The 17883-nt window shown below is 55.5% G+C and overlaps 1 protein-coding gene across 10 annotated transcripts in view; it reads right to left on the bottom strand.

The window, feature by feature from the left end:
• Window positions 1-203: 203 nt before the first annotated feature.
• PLEKHG6 (pleckstrin homology and RhoGEF domain containing G6) overlaps window positions 204-17883 on the bottom strand; it is a 30537-nt gene continuing 12857 nt past the window's right edge. For 2 of the 10 annotated variants that reach the window (XM_073888732.1, XM_073888733.1), the window contains 15 exons: window positions 14345-14550; window positions 12897-13052; window positions 12168-12332; window positions 11717-11812; window positions 11384-11434; window positions 10848-10997; window positions 9938-10048; window positions 9634-9783; window positions 9307-9444; window positions 8875-8994; window positions 8364-8496; window positions 8131-8246; window positions 2014-2159; window positions 619-1311; window positions 204-411 (listed from right to left, as the gene is read on the bottom strand). In XM_073888732.1, the coding sequence (XP_073744833.1) occupies window positions 402-411; window positions 619-1311; window positions 2014-2159; window positions 8131-8246; window positions 8364-8496; window positions 8875-8994; window positions 9307-9444; window positions 9634-9783; window positions 9938-10048; window positions 10848-10997; window positions 11384-11434; window positions 11717-11812; window positions 12168-12332; window positions 12897-13052; window positions 14345-14482 (2373 nt within the window). In that variant the 5' untranslated portion in view covers window positions 14483-14550 and the 3' untranslated portion in view covers window positions 204-401. Of the gene's footprint in view, window positions 412-618; window positions 1312-2013; window positions 2160-8130; window positions 8247-8363; window positions 8497-8874; window positions 8995-9306; window positions 9445-9633; window positions 9784-9937; window positions 10049-10847; window positions 10998-11383; window positions 11435-11716; window positions 11813-12167; window positions 12333-12896; window positions 13053-14344; window positions 14551-14690; window positions 14948-15276; window positions 15393-15773; window positions 16069-16134; window positions 16212-17883 lie in introns of those variants that run through there. The other 8 variants (XM_073888728.1, XM_073888726.1, XM_073888729.1 and 5 more) reach the window with 8 other exon arrangements.

Here is a 17883-nt window from a genome sequence, read left to right as displayed (position 1 = left end):
CCTTCTGAGTGGTGGGTGTGGGAGGTCCGGGCAGAGACCCGCTCCTGATGGCGTGGGATGGGAAAGGCCCTGAGCTTGGGCCAGACATCCCACCACCATGATGCCAGTTGACAAAGGAGTAGCCTGTGCGCACGCCCCTCCCCCTCAGGTTCCCTTTCTTCCCATCCTCAACTAGCGATGGCCAGGCAGTCATTTTTATGCACGACTTTATGTGGGGCTCTGGTATGTCTATGCTACAAAAATGTACAGCACTTGATCCCAAAGCCCTCTGAGCAGGAGAGGCGGAGTGGCTTCTTAGTGGAAAGTGTGGTCCTTGAGGTAGAGTCCAGGGGTGGGGTGGTGACCAGCACTCTCGGGGAGAGATTTCCTCTGGGAGAAATGCCAAAAGTCCTGAGTGCCCTTCACACCTCTCTGAAAAGAAAGGAGGTGGGTGTTAGGTCAAGTCAGATGTGGGGTGAAGAGCAAGGCTAAGTGCCCTTCCTTGCCATGGCCCCCCACTCTGGTAGTGCCCTCCTTCTCTACTGACTCCGTCCCACCGACATCCTACTCTGGCACCTCCTCCCGCTCCATACGGGCCTTCTTTGCTCCCTCCCAGGCCACCTTCCCTTCAGCACTTACGATGTGGACAGGGGGGTGTCCAGCTGTAAGATGTAGGGCCCACGCATCCTCTGCAGTTGGCCCCGGGTCAGCTTCCGAGGCTTGCTGTTCCCAGGCTCGGGGATGCCCTCGATCCTTTGGCTGGCCAATTCTTCCCGGATCTCTCTCAGCATATCCTCAGCCCGCAGGGGGCGGGGGGAGAGGGTGCAGCTAGGTCCCAGGAAGAGGGACCCCTCTTCCTCATCCCCTGAGGACTCCCAGGGGCTTTCCCCAGCAGAGTCTGTGTGGGTCGGGGATGGGGGGAGCCGTCCCCGAAGTCGGGCCCGATGCAAGGTTTCCGCTACCACATTCCCTCCCACTGAGGTCCCATCTTCTTCCTCAGACCAGGTTGGTGGATCTCCCCTGGGAAGGCTGCTTCCTCTTCGGATAACTTCCCTTGGCAGTTCAGGGGCACTTCGGCGTTGGGGAGCTTGGGGGTTAGGAGGCTGAGGGCGCAGAGGAACATCTCGGAGGTCCAGGGTGGAGAAGGTGAGGCGAGGGTCACGCCGAAGGGCCTGTGGGTGAAGACGGCTCACATAGTGGGGCCCCTTGGGGGAGCCTGGGATCAGGGTGCTGTAGCCAGAGTCCGAGGTATCATCTGGTACCAACAGAGAGTCTTCATCTGTGTCTTCTGTCACCACCAGGTCAGGGATGATGGTCGAGAACTCAGGAGTCCTACAAGTAATAGTAATAGTAAATGGTCAGAGTCCGGTGCTGAGGGGTCAAGTTCAAGTCCAGGAAGTCTCATCCCATCCAGAAACGGCCCCTCCTCCACACTTACTCGGTATCACTTTTACACCGTATGATTATTTTCTCATCTTGCTGGCTAGACTGTAGTAAGCTCCTCTAAGGCATTTTAGCCACAGCACTTGGTCCAGGACCTTGTATCAAGCAGGTGCTCAGGTGTTTGCTGAAGGGTTCCTGAGCTCCCCTGAGGTTATCCCCCAGTGATGGATCTGTTTTCTCCTTAACCATGCTGCTGAACAGCTGTGTTACTGTGAATGAAACTTTTGCCCTCTCCGGGGATTTAGACTCAATGGATCCCTGCAGCTGGAACATTCTGCAAATCCATCCTGGTTTTCCCTCTCCATCCCTGGCCTGGGGAGCCTGCTCCTCTCAGGGACCTTTCGTCGCTTGCGTCTGTTTCCTTCACCCGGGCAACCGGAGACTGGCTAACCCCCTAGGCTGTCCCATGTGGCCCTTTGCAGGGCTGGTGCCAAACCTGTTCTACTCCATCCTATAGCCTGGGTTCCTTGATCTATTCCCAATGCCCCCCAAAACTGTGTTGACATTTCTCTGCCTTGTGGGTTCCTCTTCTCTCTCTCCCTGCCTGCAGCTCCCCTGCTTTGAGAGACTTGTGGTCCCTGTGGGTCTTACCTCCCTTCTGCGCTGCTCTGAGAGCCCTCCGGGGAAGGCGAGGAGGGCCTGGTGCCTGGGGACTCCTGGTCCTGGTCCCGATAGAGAGCCAGGAGCTCCCTCTTCTGTTGGACATACTCCTCTGCCTTCAGCTTTTGCAGGGTGACCTGGGATGGGCATACTTTCATTAAGAGCTCTCTCTCGCTTATTGAGACTTGCTGTATGCCAGACTGATGCTAAGTGCTCTACAGACATTATTTCATTTAATCCTCAAAGATTCTGAATATATTATGAAGCCTATGAGGCAGATATTATTTGTTACTCCTACTTTACTATGGAAAAACTCAGGCTAAGTAACTGCCAAGGTCATGAAGCAAAAGAAAATGGGATGGAGCCAGGATCTGAACTCTTGAGCTGGCCCTGGGGGTGGGTGGGGTGAACAGAAGTCCCCTTTTCCTGTTTGCACAGGTCTTCCTGCTTCTCAAGCCCCCTTTGCAAGCCCTCTATCCAGTCTGTCCCCTCCTTCAGGAAGCCCTCCCTGATAGATGGTGATGGCAATGTAAATGTTCTGAAGGGTACTGGGCCTCAAGTTGCTCTTGCCACCAGGGTGGATAGGGTCAGGCTTTCTCCTCTGCTGTTCTTCAGAGATGAAAGCAAGACCATTGCAAGAGGAATAGAGAGAGGGTACACTATATTTTTTGTCTTCTTCCCTCAACATTTTCACACAGGTGCCCTGATAATCAAGTAGTGACATCTGAGAAGTGGCTTACAGGGCACCCCTCACATGCATGTGGTCATATGATACACACCATGACCCTGCGGGGTGGACAGCATGGATATTAGCCCATTTTACAGATGAGGAAACAAGACCTAGAAAGACAAAGGCTTTTGCTCAAGGTCCCATGGGACGAGAAGCAGAACTGGGACTGGGCCTTCTCTTTGAGTCCTGGTTCAGCAACTGCCCTGTTTTTGAAGGGCAGCCTTAAAGGACAACATTTGCTTGGGGAGGGGGAGGGAAGGCAGCAGAACCTGCAGAGAGGTTGAAGGCAGAGGCTGGGCAAAAGGGAGGTGCTGGTGGCAGCTGTGGGCAGCTCTGATATCAGTACTCGCTGGTATGGCCATATCATTGTTAAAATATTGGAGTGCTTGCATAACTGGTAAGCAAAGGGCTGCTATCTGAGCCTCCTGCCTCCCTTCCCTAGGACTACCCCATCCCTCAAGATCCAGCAGCTAGAGGGATAACATGGCACAGCAGCGGGCCTCTAGGACACCCCCCACCCCCAAGATGCTCCACTCTGACTGGATGATGACACGCCATACTGATTGCTAAATATTTTGACTATCTCCCCAGCTTGAGGTATATGAACCAGCAACTCCTGGACACTTGGACCTTCCCAAAGCCTCTCCAGAAACACAGCCAGTAGCTGGGTCAGGATAAGAGACATGTTGGAAAAATGGATGAACAGGGGTAGGAAAATGGCATCAGGTTTATATTGCAAGTTTCCTTTCTCTGGGTCTCCAGTCCCTCAGTCTCAGAAGTGACAAAGCAGTGCAAAGATTCTTAGCAGTCTCATAAGACTAGTTAGTTGGCCAGAGCAAGGGATGATGGTGCCTGGGGGTAGGAAACCAACACACCAGGCCAGGTCCCATGACCCCCTCCCTCCTCTCCAATGTGGGATGGAACAAGAAATAAGGATGGTGGGCGGAGTCGTTCTTGGGGCCAGGGTGGAGCTGGAGCAGCCTGCTTGTCCGGCTGAGATGCCATGCCCTTGGCCCCATATGACCCAAGTTCAACTGAGTGTTTGGGAAGTCCAGGATAGGAATGGTGTGTGGAAGGAAAGAACTGGAAGGAAGGGGTGGGGTAATACAAGTATGTCCACTAAACGTGCCCCTGGCCCAACCATAGGAAAAGGCAGGGAGGGAGGGGACTTCAGGCACCAGGGAATGGGGCTATTTGAGGTCTTCCCAGACACCCCAAAGCCTCTCCAGCAACCCTGGGAGGATCTTCTCAGCTTGGGTAAGAGGAGAGACAAGTTGGGAAGGGAAGAGAAAATTGGTGCCTTAGCCAAAATGTGACCCCTCCACAGAGCCAAGAAGAGGAAGGGAGGACTCCCCCAGCAGGATTCTTCTTCCTTTGCTCTGGTGGAGAACACAGCCTTGACAGGAAATGCCTCTTCTTCCCGCTGCTGCCTCTGTGGTCGCTCCTCGATTCATCTGCTCCTCCCAAAGTTCCCCAAGTGAACTAACACGGATCTCTCAAGGTGCCCACGGACTCTGAACAGCAGCTGTGAGGCCTTTCCCCAGTCAGCTATACATAGCCCTGCCCTGGCGCCACTGACCACCACTGTCTTTTAATGGTGACAATAACAAACATTTATGGAGCGCCCATTAAGTGCTGGGCCTCGTGCCAAGAAGCAGCAATGATTGTCCCATCTCTCCTGCATGGTAGTGCTCACTATCACTGCAATTCCCCAGATGGTGACTGGGGTTGGAGAGATGACATAACTCCGGTAAGAACACAGATAACTGGTAAGAGCTGGGCTCTGGCTATTCCCTCAGCTGCCTGCTTCAGTCTCCCCTCCGGTCATTTTTGGACCTCTGTCTCTGACAGCTTTTTTTGTTCCCATCACTGGTTCCCTTTTCCTCTTCCCAGTCCCTAAGCAGGGGCATTTCCCAGGATTTAGTCTGTCTTCCTTGGAGAAGCTCATTTTTTCCCCTAAAAGTTTAAGCTCCCCAGGCTAGACCTGTGGGGAATAAATCTACACCTACATTTCTGTGAGGGGGAGAAAGCAACAGTCCCATCCCCGGGCAGTTGCTCTATCAAGGGGACCAACAGATATTCTATTGCTCCCATCAGTTTACAAAGACCGGTGGCAACAGAGAGCAGTTTTCTTTAAGAATTCAGTGTGAGACAATAGCAGGACAAACTAATTTCAGTTTCTTTGTTCTTTGTTTTGCTAAGCGAGGCCAGGGAGCTGGTGCACTGCTTGGTTACCTATCAGAAGTGACCTCCTTTCCCGTTAACCAGGAGTGAGACTTCTGAAGGTGAATTAGTTGGAATAAAATCCTAACAGTTTGTAGTGGTCCCCTGGGGGTCCTAAAGGGAGGTGGGAGGGGGTGTCATTTCGGGACTGGGAACCAGAGGAAGAAGAAAAAGTTCTGACAGTGGGGTGGTGAAGGAAAGGGGCTCCAGGAAGGGCCCCCCTCCTGCTGCCCTGGGGAGCCCTGTGGCTTGTTTAGGTATTCAAGGAAGTGGCAGTCCAGCAGGGCTGAAAGACACAAGATCTTGAGGTTCTGTCTTTCATTTATTCTTTTTTTTTAAATGGCAAAATCCTCATATTTATTTTTTACTCTCCTAATTCATAGTTTTAAATACACAATTTAAACAGAGACTAAGCTCCAACTTCCCTTTTCTTAAATAAGCTCTCCACATTATGATATGGTATTATAGGAAAGATTGCAGGAAGAATGCTTAAAATTGTTTAAAGGACAAACTCTTTTCACAAGTTCCAGAAGCCCTAATGACCTAATGTGCCAATGACAAATCATTATTATCTATTCATTAAAGCAAGTGCTATGAGAACCACCAATTTGATTTAAACTGTAAAAATAATGAAGTTGCATTCTTTAGAAATAGTCTTTCCTTGTTCAAAATGCCCTTTTGGTAATTGAGGTATAATTGGCATATAACATTATATTAGTTTCAGGTGTACAGAGTAATGATCCACTATTGGTATATGTTACAAAATAATCACCTCGGTAAGTCCAGTTAACATCTATCACCATACACTTTACAAAAAAAATTTTTTTTTTCTCTTGTGGTAAGAACTTTTAAGATCTATTCCCTTAGCAACTTTCATAGTTCATTCTTTGTCCCCACCTGCACCCCAGGGCTGTATTTCTATCCTTCCCAAAGCCCCTAAGATATCTCCACTCGGCTATCCCCCCCTACATCATTTTCAAAGCGCTTCCGCTTAAAACTGAATAGTACCCTAGACCCACCCCTCCCAGGAAGCAACAACTAACCCAACAGGTTTCTCTCTTTGTAAGATTTTGTTTTACTCAGGGGTTCCATTGCCAAAGTGATCTTTCAAATCTTCCTAACCTGTGACCTGCACTGGGAGCATTTACCTAGAGCTGGGCAGTAGGCTGCCTGCTTAATTAGAATGACTTCCTTGACTCTTCCGCATGAGGCAAGGACTGTTATTATTTATGTGTGTGTGGGGGGGGGCACATAACTCACCCAAGGTCACCCAGCTAGGAAGAGGTAGAATGGGTGTCCGAACCAGTTCTTGTGTTCAGTATGGGCTCTTAACCACAGTCTCCCAAAGGCTCACCTGTCTCTTCTTTAGTTCCTTACTCTATCTCCACCCCCACACATTTTTTCCCCTGTTTTGCAACATGTCCCTAAGAACATGACACTAAACCTCTGTATTTCACGCCCGAACTAGTACAGTAAATCTCCTGCCACCGATCTCTGCCCCTTCCAGCCCACCTATCACCCTGCCAGCTGTCAATTCAAGATGAACACACTGATTTCACCATGGCATTCCCTTGCTCAAGAATCCATGGTGGCTCTCTCTTGCCAACCCATTCAATTCAACGTCATCCTGTCCACCCTCTTCTGTAGCTTTTGGGGATCCTGTAGAACCTGGCCTCTCATCACTTGCTCACATAAACCCTTTGCTCCTGACTTAGACAGACATGGTCCCTGTCCCCCAGATAATCCAACCCAACTGCTCCCTTGATTTTTTCTGCTCATGATCTTCCCTAGCCTTAAAAGGCCAATTTAAATCTTTACTCTTTGGTCATTCTGATTCTATGGTGGGTTGAATAGTGGCCCCAGAAAGATATGTCTAGGTCCTCACCCCCAGAACCTGTGATTGTGACCTTGTTTGGAAAAAGGGTCTTTGCAGATGTGCAAAGATCTTTAGTTAAGGATCTGAAGATGAGACCATCCTGGATTTAGGGTGGGCTCTAAGTCTAATGACTGGTGTCTGCATTAGAGACCCCGGTGGGAGATTTGGACACAGAGACATACAGAGAAGAAGGCCACATGAAGACAGAGACAGAGACTGGAGTGAGACAGTCACAAGCTGAGGAACCCCTGAAGTCACCAGAAGCCAGAAGACACAAGGAAGGATTCTCTCCTAGAGTCTTGGAGAGGAAATGTGGGCTTGCTGACACTTTGATTTTCAACTTCTGGCTTCCAGAAACGTGAGAGAGTACATCTCTGTTGCTTTAAGCCATTAAATTTCTGGTAACTAGTACAGCTCCATTTGGATCCCTTGAATTCTTCTAGCTTTTATCACATAAATCTGCCCTGTTAAATACCTTCACTTGTTCCTCGTCATCTATAGGACAAAGTTCAAGTTCCTTAGCATAGATAGCATCTAGTAGTAGGCATGATCTGGCCTCTGCCACTATACCTGACCTTGGACTTTATATCCTGGTAATATGAACTACTAGGCCAGTGCTTCTCTCAACACACATGATGTTTCATGTTTCCCACATTTGCACATTCTGCTTCTCCATTTGGAATACCCTTCTTTCCCATCCTTGTTCCCCTAATGAACTCCTAGATATCCCCACAAATGGTGCTCAGACAATAGCCGCCTGTGAAGGGGTCTCAGCATCCATCCCTCTGCATTGTCGCTTTCCCAACCAACCCACCAGACAGAATGAAAATCTCCCTTCTCGGTCATAGTTCCCTTCTGTGTACATATTTTCTATTATTTGTATACTAACATGTCTAGCTAGGCTGCAGTGCATGTTCCCTGAGGGGAGGGATGGTGCTTTATTCTTTTCGGAACCCCTAGCACCCAGCCAGTGCCTCCATCTAGCAAGTGCTCCATTGATGTTGAATGGAAGACAAAGTCCAGAGGCCCATTGTTTCAGGGTGTGAAAACCTTTAGGGGATGCTGTCTTGGGCTCGCCCAGTGGCTGGCACAGTCGCTGGCCAAAGGCTTTCTTTCATGCTCTTACGGATGGTCAAGGCTGTGTCTCCCTCCTGAGGGGCTGACCCAGACTCAACCTGCATCCATCCCAGCCTCTTTCTCTTCCTCCTTCCCTCTTGTGCTCCCATCTCTGACTTCTGAGGAGCCCCCCCAGCCCTCCCCACTTCTGGCTTTCACATACCTGGGCCTGCTGGGTCTTCTCTAGCCACTGGGCACGGTCTGCAGCACTGGGACAGTGCACGATGAGGGCACTGGAGACACAGTGGAATTCAGTGAGATGGATCACCAGGAAGCTGTCTGTGTGGAGAAGAAGGTCTGTTCAAGGGCTAGACCTCATTTGATGCCCATCCTGGCTGCTCCTTCCCCTTGCCAAGAGGAAATGAGAAGGAAAATGTCCCCACAGGAGAGACATACTAGGGTCTCGTAGTGGTCGGCACACAAGCTTCTCTAGCATGAGTGGGGGCCGGATGACCTTGGCTTTGTCTGCCTTGCGTTGGGGCTTGGTCACCAGGAGCACATCAGAGAAGAGGAAGAGGTACACGTCCAGCTGGGAAGGCATGTGTAGGAGAAAGAGACAAGGGTCAGCTGGAGCAGGGGAAGGGCGGGACACGGATCAGGCTCCTGTGTGGTGTGCATGCATGTGTGCACGTGTGCACAACTGTGGCGTGCTCGAGCTGGAAGGGGTGTCACTTCGGTCCCGTCTCTCGCTTCACAGTCAGGGAACATGGCTGACCCAGGGTCATACAAACAACCAGAGCTTGCCATGCCATGTCCCCCTCCCAACACACACAGACACAGACAGACAGACACACACACACCTCTTTGCCCATTTCCAGCTTTTCTGACTTGTGTTCTGTCTCCCGGCATCCCTCTCTTCTCTTCAGTCTAGCTCCCATTTTCTCCGAGCTTCCCCACAGCCCCTCACCTTTCCTTCTCGCCCCTCCTTCACTCGCACGGGTCCCTCCAGCAGCAGCTGCCTGGTGTGCTCAGCAGCAACCCCCAGCACGGGGGACGTCAGGTCCAGGGTGCAGAACGGACGCAGGTTCTGAGGGACACGGGGTGGGTAGGATCATGGGGCCAGGCAGGGCTGCCTCCCCCTCCCAGCCACGGTGGTTCTCTGTTCTGTCGCTGGCGGGAAGGTTCCCGCCTCATCCTTGCCCTCTTGGAGGGAGAGGAAGCATCCAGCAAGCTCCTTCTCAGTCTCTGGAACGCCACCCCTTAGGCCCTCCTCATGGGGAAGGAGTGATGCACACGGCCCCTCTGTGGCCGCTCTGCCCCTTACCCTCCAGGCCGCTGCTTCATTGTTCCCCTGGGGACCTTGCTTGTTCGGAGCCTCCTTCCCTCTGCCCTCCCTCACCTTCTCCACCTCCTCGCTGGATGGCTCCAGCACTTCGTAGGGTCCGATGCGTTGGGCTGCAGCCACCAGGCTCTCCTGCTCTTCACCCTGGCGGACCTGTTGATTGATGTGTCGCAGGAATGACTCCACAGTGGCAATCTAGGTGACGGGCGGGGTGTGGAAGGAGGAACAGCTCAGCTCCTTACCCTGTATGTCTCCGCCAGTCCATGACAACGTGGGTGGCCAGCCAGTGCCACGCTGCCACATACATATGAGGAAAGAGACCCTTAAGAGTTTCTGGAAATCAGTCCCCAGCTCCCAAGGGCATGGCCCTGCCAGGCCACCTACCATGGCGTTCAGGGCCTCTCGGGTGCGTGCCTCAGGACTCTTCTTAAGCACAGCCTGGAGTAGCAGTGGGTACTTGGTGATGCGCTGGTGCGGCTTGATGAGCAGGTCACCCAGCATCTGCCTCCCCGCGAGCTTGTGCTTCTCACACCACTGCTAGCAGAGGGGGGCAGGGGGTGAGGAGTCTGCCAGCCCCCTGCTGCCCCATTCCAGTGATGGACTCGGCCTCGGACCCAGCTGGCGATCAGGGATGACCTGGTTGTCTAGGGCCTGCCCCAGCCCCCTTCCCAGGCACCCCCTCTCCCACCTGCACAAAGGCATGGAAGAGAGGATTATTGTCTTGCTGCTCCCGGGCGTAAGCCATGGTCTGCTTCACTTGTAGGCAGTACTGGACATAGGGCTGGAACCGCTGGCTGAACTGAGGGACAGACATGGGCAGGCGGGGGTAAGAAGGTCACGAAATCTGGCCTCCAGCTGCAGAGCACGGGGGGCAGTGGGGAGAGAGCCCCTCACTGACCCTTAGTCCAGCTCCCGCCAATCCCTACTCCCCATGACGCTCTCCCCAACCCCTGACTCTCTCCGGAGTCCAGGGAGAAACTGAGGTCCCAGGAGGCAGACCCACTGCCACTCTCTGAGCCCCCATGCACAGCCCCTGCTGTGCCCTGCTGCTCTGGGGATGTACTCTCCCATCATCAATAATTCAGCTGGAATGTTTTCAGGACACTGCAGGTCCCATTTCACACAGGTGGTGGCTAGTGACCTGAGGCTTGCCCAGAAGCCCTGTTCCTGGGGAAGGGGCCTGCCTATGGCTCCCAGGAGATGAGCCCCCCACCTCTGTACCCCATTCCAGCTCTGCAAGGCCCCAGTCACCCGGGGGATGCCTTGCTGAGGCCCCATTCTTCTCCCTGCTGTTTGGCAATGCATCTCTGGCCAAGAAGTAAGATTTTATAGTTAAGAGATTAGGTATAACCCTTCCCTGAGATAGCTGTGTTTCATTTCAAAAGAGTCACCAAAAGACCAAAGAACCTTTGGGACAGAGATCATACCTGTGGAATGAAGGGCAGGAGGTGAGGTGATATTCTGGGGTGGGGGCTGTGCTCTCAGACCCCCTCAAGTCATAGAAGAGTTCAAGTGGCAGAGGCATACCCTGCAGACAGGACCTCTCTGGGCCCTCCCAGGCCCGCCCCAGCCAGATGTGGCCCTTTGCCATGTCTCACCATCAAGAAGCCATTTCGCAGGCTGATAGGGTCCAGAGGCTGGCCTGAGGCTCGAGTTGCCCCCAGGGTGGGCCCCAGCACCTCCTCCCAAAAGCTCTTGTGGGCTCGAATCAGGCTAGGGACATTTCCAAACAGGGTCTCAGCTGATACCTGGAGGATGGAGCAGAACTTAGCCACAAGCCTTGGCAGGTCACCGTCAGGCAGCCCTGGCCGTGGACAGGCAAGGACCCACAGGCTTGGCTGGCAGAGTGTGGGGTCAGGATGAAACTTGCAGGGGAGCTGAGAGATCTAAGGGGCTGGGGCTTTCCCTTCTACTCCTCTGGCACTTGGGCTGAGCTCTGCTGAGTCTGGAAAAGAGGAGAGGCCAGCCTGCTTGGGGTCTAGAGCAGGAAGGGGAGTAGGAGGGCAGGGGGTGTCCTGGAAAATGAGGTCAAGGGAATTCAGACAGAGCAGCCTGGGGGACTCTCTGGGAGCCCACCTCCACTCTGTGGCCTCAGAGCCTGGGATGGGCCAGGTCCTCCTGAGCACCCACTCACCTCGGTCAGCAGTCCCACTCGCTGCAAGTTCAGCAGGCCGTTGGCCAGGAGCTGGAAGCAGGGAAAGCCAAGGGTGTCAGCGCCTGACCTCCTCCTCTGGGGACCCCAACCTAGCCCTTCAACGCATCCCCTTCGCTTCGCCACTGCTAACCTGCCTCCCAAGATCCCCAGCAGGTCTCCAATGGGGGGGATCTCTAAGTTACCTGTCCCCACTTTTCCCCCACCCCCCCTCCATGGTCCTTCTTTCCCGGCCTGGGGGGAGAGGGGGACCAGGCAAGGGAAATGGGTGGATGGCTAAGGTGGGGGCCTGGCCCAGAGCTGGGGGAAGCTCACATCAGTCATGATCCTGAGCTTCCGCACGTAGATCAGCTCGGTGGTCAGCAGCTCCCAAAGCGCTTCCTGTTGGTGGCAAAGCTCTCGGCTCATCTCCTGCGGTGGGGACAGCCCTGGTTCAGTTGGGGAATGATGACAAGAACGGCAGCTGCCACCTGTTTAAATGCTACTAGATCTACTTCACAGACGATGACCTTTTAATCCCCAAGTGTGTAGGTGGTGTTATCCCCATTTTACAGATGAAGCAACTGAGGCCCAGAGAGGTTTCCTGTCTCCATCAAGGTGTCACTAGTAAGTGGCAGAACCAGGAGTTGAACCTAGAGCAAGATGTCTCCAAACGCTTTCCCCATGTGATCGCACTTCCCAAGGCCTTTCCCTCTTCCAGGGTGGAGGTGAGGTGTATGTGTGCGTCTATGATGCCTCAGGGGCAGACGCTGTGTTCCAGGCCCACCTTGTGCCCAGGCACCAGCTCCTTCCAGGACTTCTCAATGACCAGGCCGCTGTCGCTGCCCTCTCCTATCTCCCAGTGCCGCCGGTCCTCAGGGGGCAGGCGGGGCATCCCAAACATGCTGAATGTATGCAGCCTCACCTCCAGCTGGTGGGCCTTGGTGACCTCCTGGGGGAGCCGAAAAGGGGATCAGTCCTGGCCATGTCCTGGGCATGCAGACCCCTGGCTTGGGGATGGCTGCGTGCATGTGCACGTGTGTGTGTGAGTGTGTGTGTGCGCGCGCGCATGCATGTATGTCTGGGAATGGGAGGTGGCAAGTAGCACTGTCTGTGAGTGGGAACACAGAAGCCTGGGGGACAGGGGAAAGGGCGTTGCTGGAATATGGGTGGAGAGACACCTTGGCCTGCAGAAAGGTGCTTGACAGAGGAGTCTGACGTAGGCTCCCTGACCAGAAAGATACTTTCCAGGGCTCTCCTGAGACAGAACCCTTCAGAGGGACCTGCAGGTGGAGACCAGGGGACCCGCAGTCTCAGGCGACATTTTGACATTTGCCTATAAAACGGACATTTTTATGAGGCAGCATGGCTTGCAGATGCAGCCCTGAGAGGGTCTCTCCACAGAACCGAATCCCACTTCTTGGAGGGGCTGGCCATGCTCTCCACTCTGATCATCTGTGGAGGACACTACAGCTCGGGCTGTGAGCGTGGGGATGGGAGAAGGAGGGCCCTTTACCTTGAGTTTGGGGGAGTGTGGTGGACCAGCCCCAAAATGGCCTCCATGCCTCTTCTCGGGCTCTGGTTCTCGCAGCTTCAGGGGAGACACGGCTCGGACCTGGCCAGAGCCCTTGGCAAAGGGGACATAGCCGTGGAGGCGTTGGCGGCCAGGATCCTGGAGGAGGAGGAATAGCAGGGTAAGCTCTGAGGGGGCCTCCGTTCTCCCAGAAGCCCCAGAGAGGTAGTGAGGGCCAGGCTTGACTCCAGATGGTGTCCCCTACCCCTGCAAGTGGGGCCTGCTCACCCCTCCCCTGAAAACCAGTTTGGGGTGAGTCACTCCCGCTCTGAGTCACGGCAGCGGCTGCCAGGGAGGCCAAGCCGAGCTGGGCAGGGGCACGCCAACTTGGCCCCCCTAGTGGGCCCCGGGGCTGAAGTGGGGCCTCCTCCAGAGCAGGAGCACAGGCACCTACATGCCCGGGCTCTGGTGTGGACAGCCCCCAGGATCCGCCCCCTCACACGTGTGCTCCCTGTCCCGCGGGCCTGCATGTACAAGGCACAGTGCGCGCTGCATTCTGGGTCCCTCCCAGCTTCCCCTGCATGGGAACGGCTTCCCTCGCACGTGGGCATGAGGGGATGCACGTGTGCGGCTTCCTCCCCAGGGGCATGCAGCATGTGTCCTTTCCAGTTGGGAGTGGTTGTGCTTCCTCATGAGAGACTGACACCACAGCCACAAGTCTCCTCTTGGGCAGGCCTGGTCACATTCCGTGATCTGCCTGTGGCCTGACTAAACACCACATACTTCCTAGTCTCCCTTCCTGCCCTCGGCCTGGGAGAGTCCCCAGCTGTCCTCCCCAGTCTCCCAGGGCCAAATCCTCTTCCAGGAAAGCAGGGGATACCCCGAGAGGGAAGCAGAACTGTGCTCAAGGTGAAGGGGAAGCTTGGAGGCTGAGGGAAAGACTGCATGGCCTCCACACCCCTTTCCTCGGTCAGCATTTGAGGCAGGCCAGGAGGGTAGAGCTGCGGGGAAGCCAAGGCAGGCCCCCTCACCCCTCCTCACTTGCAGAGTAGGGACACCCTGAACTTTTGCTCTTCCTTCAGTGCTGACTCAGAGGGGGCAGGTCTCAGGGAGCCCACAGGCTCCTCCCAAGTAGAGGCTGGAGTCTGGGAGGTGCCCATCCCAGTGGGTGGCACACTCCCCCCTCTCTCCCTACCCTCCCCCAGCTCCAGGCCTCAGACCTGTCTAACAGCACCTCCTCCGAGGGCCTGGCTTCACCCATCTGCCTGGGATGGGTGTGGAGTCCTGGGAGCTTGGCACAGCATGGCCCTCCTGTCGCTCGCAACCCAGGAAAGAAGGCAGGGGTGAGGGATAGGAATAGAGCATCCCATGAAGCTGCAAGACAGACTTGAAGGCCGCGCTATCCTCCCTCCTGCCCCACACAGGTCACTTTTGGGGCAGTCTGGACTCACCAGCCCAGGGCCTCCTCGGGAATGGAGTTTGCCAGCAGAGCCCTGGTTGGAGGCCTGATGCCGACCCCCGTAAGTCTCAATGCGGGATGCCACAAGTCCTTGGAGGGGACCCTCATCTGGAGGAGCAAAGGTCTGCATCTCTTCTTTCCTGGGTCACCTCTGAAGGGTCATATCTTCAATATCCAGGAGAAAAGGGTCCCCTGAGGCTGCAAAGAGAAAATAAAGGAATGGCAGGGCCAGCCTTGATCAGTGGGTGGCACCAGGTTGGGGACCAAGAGGGGGAGGAGGGAGGGGGGAGGGGAAGGTGATGGAGTCGGGGAGGAAGGGCCAAGGGCTTGTCACTTACTGCAGGAGCACAGCAACCTATCTGTGACTTGGTGGGGGTAGGGTATGACCCCGCATGCTGGGGAGAAAGCCCCCTGGAGCTATGCGTCCTCCCTTACATGTGTGCACATTTGGCGTACAAGCTCCCTCACGGGCCTCAAAGGATGCTGTAGTCCTCGGAGTAGCTGGGAACAAGGGTCACAGGCAGGTCCCCAGGCTTCCTGGATGTCCCTCCTTCCCAGGCACCGAGCCACACCCTTCCCGTAGCCTAGGGAAAAGCTGCTGGGAGGCATGGGGTGGGGGCATGCTGGAGACTGTACCACCTGCCCACTATTTTTGTACAGCCCCGAAGCTAAGGATGCTTTTTATGTGTTTAAATCGTTGGGAAAAAATCAAAAGAAGAATAATATTCCACAACACATGGAAAATATATAAAATTCAAATCTCAGGGTCCATAAATCAAGTTTTATTGGAACACAGCCACATTTACACCTCTCCAGCTGTCTACCACTGCTTTCTTGCTAGTTGTGACCGAGACTGTCCCTATAGACGTCAAGTCTAAAATATTTACTATCTGGCCCTTTACTGAAAGTTTGTCCGCCCCTTACCTGGACCCTCCTGGCCCCAGACAGGGAGGTGAGGAGGACAGCTATGCTGGACTTAGAGACAGCAGGCTATGTTTGGTCTTCCCCAGCCTAAGGGAAACACCTCCACGGAGCTGGGAGCCGGGTGGGGGGCTCGGCTCCATCCCTTCCCCTTAAACCTGGATAGAGGACCCACCCTTTGAGTGGGCAGGGCCTGGAGAGCAGAGGCCTCCTAAGCAGGTGCTTGTCCCCCCTCAGATGGCCTGAGGCCCCTGCTCAGCCCTCCCCTTACTTTCCTCTGGTTTCTGAGCGAAAAGAGGAAAAAGTTCATTGTCTCCCCGGCCCCCTCCTAATGATCCTCCCTCCGAGGGCTGCCTCCCCTCCTTCTCCCTCTCCCTCCCCCTGGTCCTTTCCGAGCTGGGACGCCGGCTGGCCTTCCCCTCTCGCCCCGGCGCCGCCCGCGCGGGCCCCAGCCCCCTTGCCCGCCCCGCCCCCGTCCGCCCGGCCCCGCGGCCGCTCACCTGTGTCCTCAGGTGTCCCGGCGCCCGCGCTGCCGACCCCCGCCCGCGGGGCTCCCGGTCGTCGACGGCTCCCCCGGCAATGCCAGCCCCGCTGCCCGGCCTGGGTCTGGGACCGAGCGGCCCGCGGGACCCGGGGCAGCGCAGGGCCGGGCGGGGAGGGAAGGTGGAGGGACGGGGCGGGGACGCGGGCTGGCACCGCCCTCTCACCGCGGGCCCCGGACCCCGCCGCGCCGTGCGGGCGCCCGTGGGGCCCTCGGGACGGAGGGTCCTGTGCCCGGGACGCAGCCGCCACCCTCCCGGGACAAGGAGAGCTCCCGGCGCAGGGCTCCCCTTCCCCTTCCTCCTTCGCACCTGAACTCACCAGCCACCTGGCCGGTGCGGAAGGCCGGGAACCGCGCGCCGCCCCGGCGCCCTTCCCCTCCCGGCCAGACCCCTTCCAGGCACCAGAGGAATGAGGCCCAAATGCGAGGCTGGGCGTCGCGGGAGGAGGCGGTGCGGGTAATGACCCGGTGATCTCCGGTGCCACCTTGCTTTCAGGTGCAGTGAGTGGCCCGCTCTCCCCTCCTCCCCCTGCCTAGGGGAGTGGGACTGCCAGCGGAAGGGGCACAGGGGCCCCAGGACCTTGGGGCCCTTGGTTCTCTGGCTGAGTCAGTCCAAAGTAAGTGTGACCAGTATCTCTCACATGGCTGCCCTGGCCATCGGGTGGAAGGCTGTCTCTGGACTTTGCCTTTGCTCCGGGGATGGCACCGGGCGCCAGGCTGAGACCTGACCCAACGCTTCTCCTGAGACCCGGGGTGGGAGGACAGGGGTGTCAGATGGGGGCATCCCCACACTTCACTGGCAAACGGGCTTCGCCTACAGTGAGGGTGCCATCCCAGCACCCACGGGGGCTGCTGACATAGACGCCGTTCAAGGGCACTCGCTGGGCATTGCATGAAAGGACCACATTCTCGCATTCCCACCTCTCCACGCATCGCCTGGCAGAAGCGCTGGATATTGGTGATCAGAAGTGTCCACGGATGCGGCGTCATTGTGATCTTACAATCGGGAAGCCGAAGAGTCTGTGGTGGTGCCCTCGGCCAGGCCTGAGTGCCTCTACCCCTCCGCCCTGCCCTATGGTCTTCCTCCCACGAATCAGCTCTGCGGTGACCGATAGGCCTCCTTCCATTTGGAGAGCATTGGGAAGTTTATGAAGCACGTTCAAAAGCATAATCTCATTGTAGCAGGAGGGAAAGGGGTCTCCATGCTCCTCTCCTGTCTGCCACCTTGAACCCATAAGTGATTGGAAGTGTTCTAGTCCTCGCTTGGACTCTGATGACTCCGTTTTGTTTGGGAGAGGAATCTTTATCTTGGGATGGTTTCCAATTTCCCCCACCCTCCTCATATTTGCCCTTCCAAAGTCTCTTTTTCTGAGCTTGCTGTTACGTGATTGCTCCGTTGTTTCAGAAGAGCTCCTCTAGGTCCTTGCATTCTACCTCCTGCTTCCTGCCTCCAGGTAGCTCAGCATCGGCTTTCCCGAAGGGGAGTCCGAGTGGGGCAGGGACTGTAGTGAAGAGAAGCCCTTTTCTCTTCTATTCACAGCCTGTGTGTGTGTGTGTGTGTGTGTGTGTGTGTGTGTGAGAGAGAGAGAGAGAGAGAGAGAGAGAGAGAGAGATAGATTCAGGGGTGGCAAGAGTAGCCACGAGGGAAAGAGAACTAATAAACCAGGAGATGGTGATTACCGGCAGTATTAAATGACACCCCAGAGAGAGCTGGTGCCAAGGGGCCCCTAGCTTCTCCTCCCAACGTCTCGCAGGAGGTGGAAGGAGGAGTAAGCGGGAAATGGAAATTGAGAGAACACCAGAGACAGGCCTGGACTTAGAGTGCTCTGGGGTGAGCTGGCTGGACTGGCCCAGTGGACATGTGGAGAGTTAACCCTTTCACTTCCCTCAAGTCTGAGATCCAATCTCCACCCGCCACTGCCTCGGGGCCTGTCTTCAGCCTCTCTGGGAGGAGAGGTTCCCAGGGAAAGCTGGAGTCTAAAAGTGGGAGGTGTGGCCGGGTGCAAGCTGTGGGCCGGGAGGCGGGACTCCTGTGATCTAGTCCTTCTATTCAGGCCTTGTCAGATCCT

This window comes from Callorhinus ursinus, unplaced genomic scaffold (genome assembly GCF_003265705.2).
Source record: "Callorhinus ursinus isolate GAN/ISIS: 27379988/994484 unplaced genomic scaffold, GSC_fseal_2.0 scaffold94, whole genome shotgun sequence".
Classification (NCBI taxonomy): domain Eukaryota; kingdom Metazoa; phylum Chordata; class Mammalia; order Carnivora; family Otariidae; genus Callorhinus; species Callorhinus ursinus.
The sequence above is the reverse complement of the archived record's forward strand: the minus strand, read 5'-3'. Positions and strand labels throughout refer to the sequence as shown.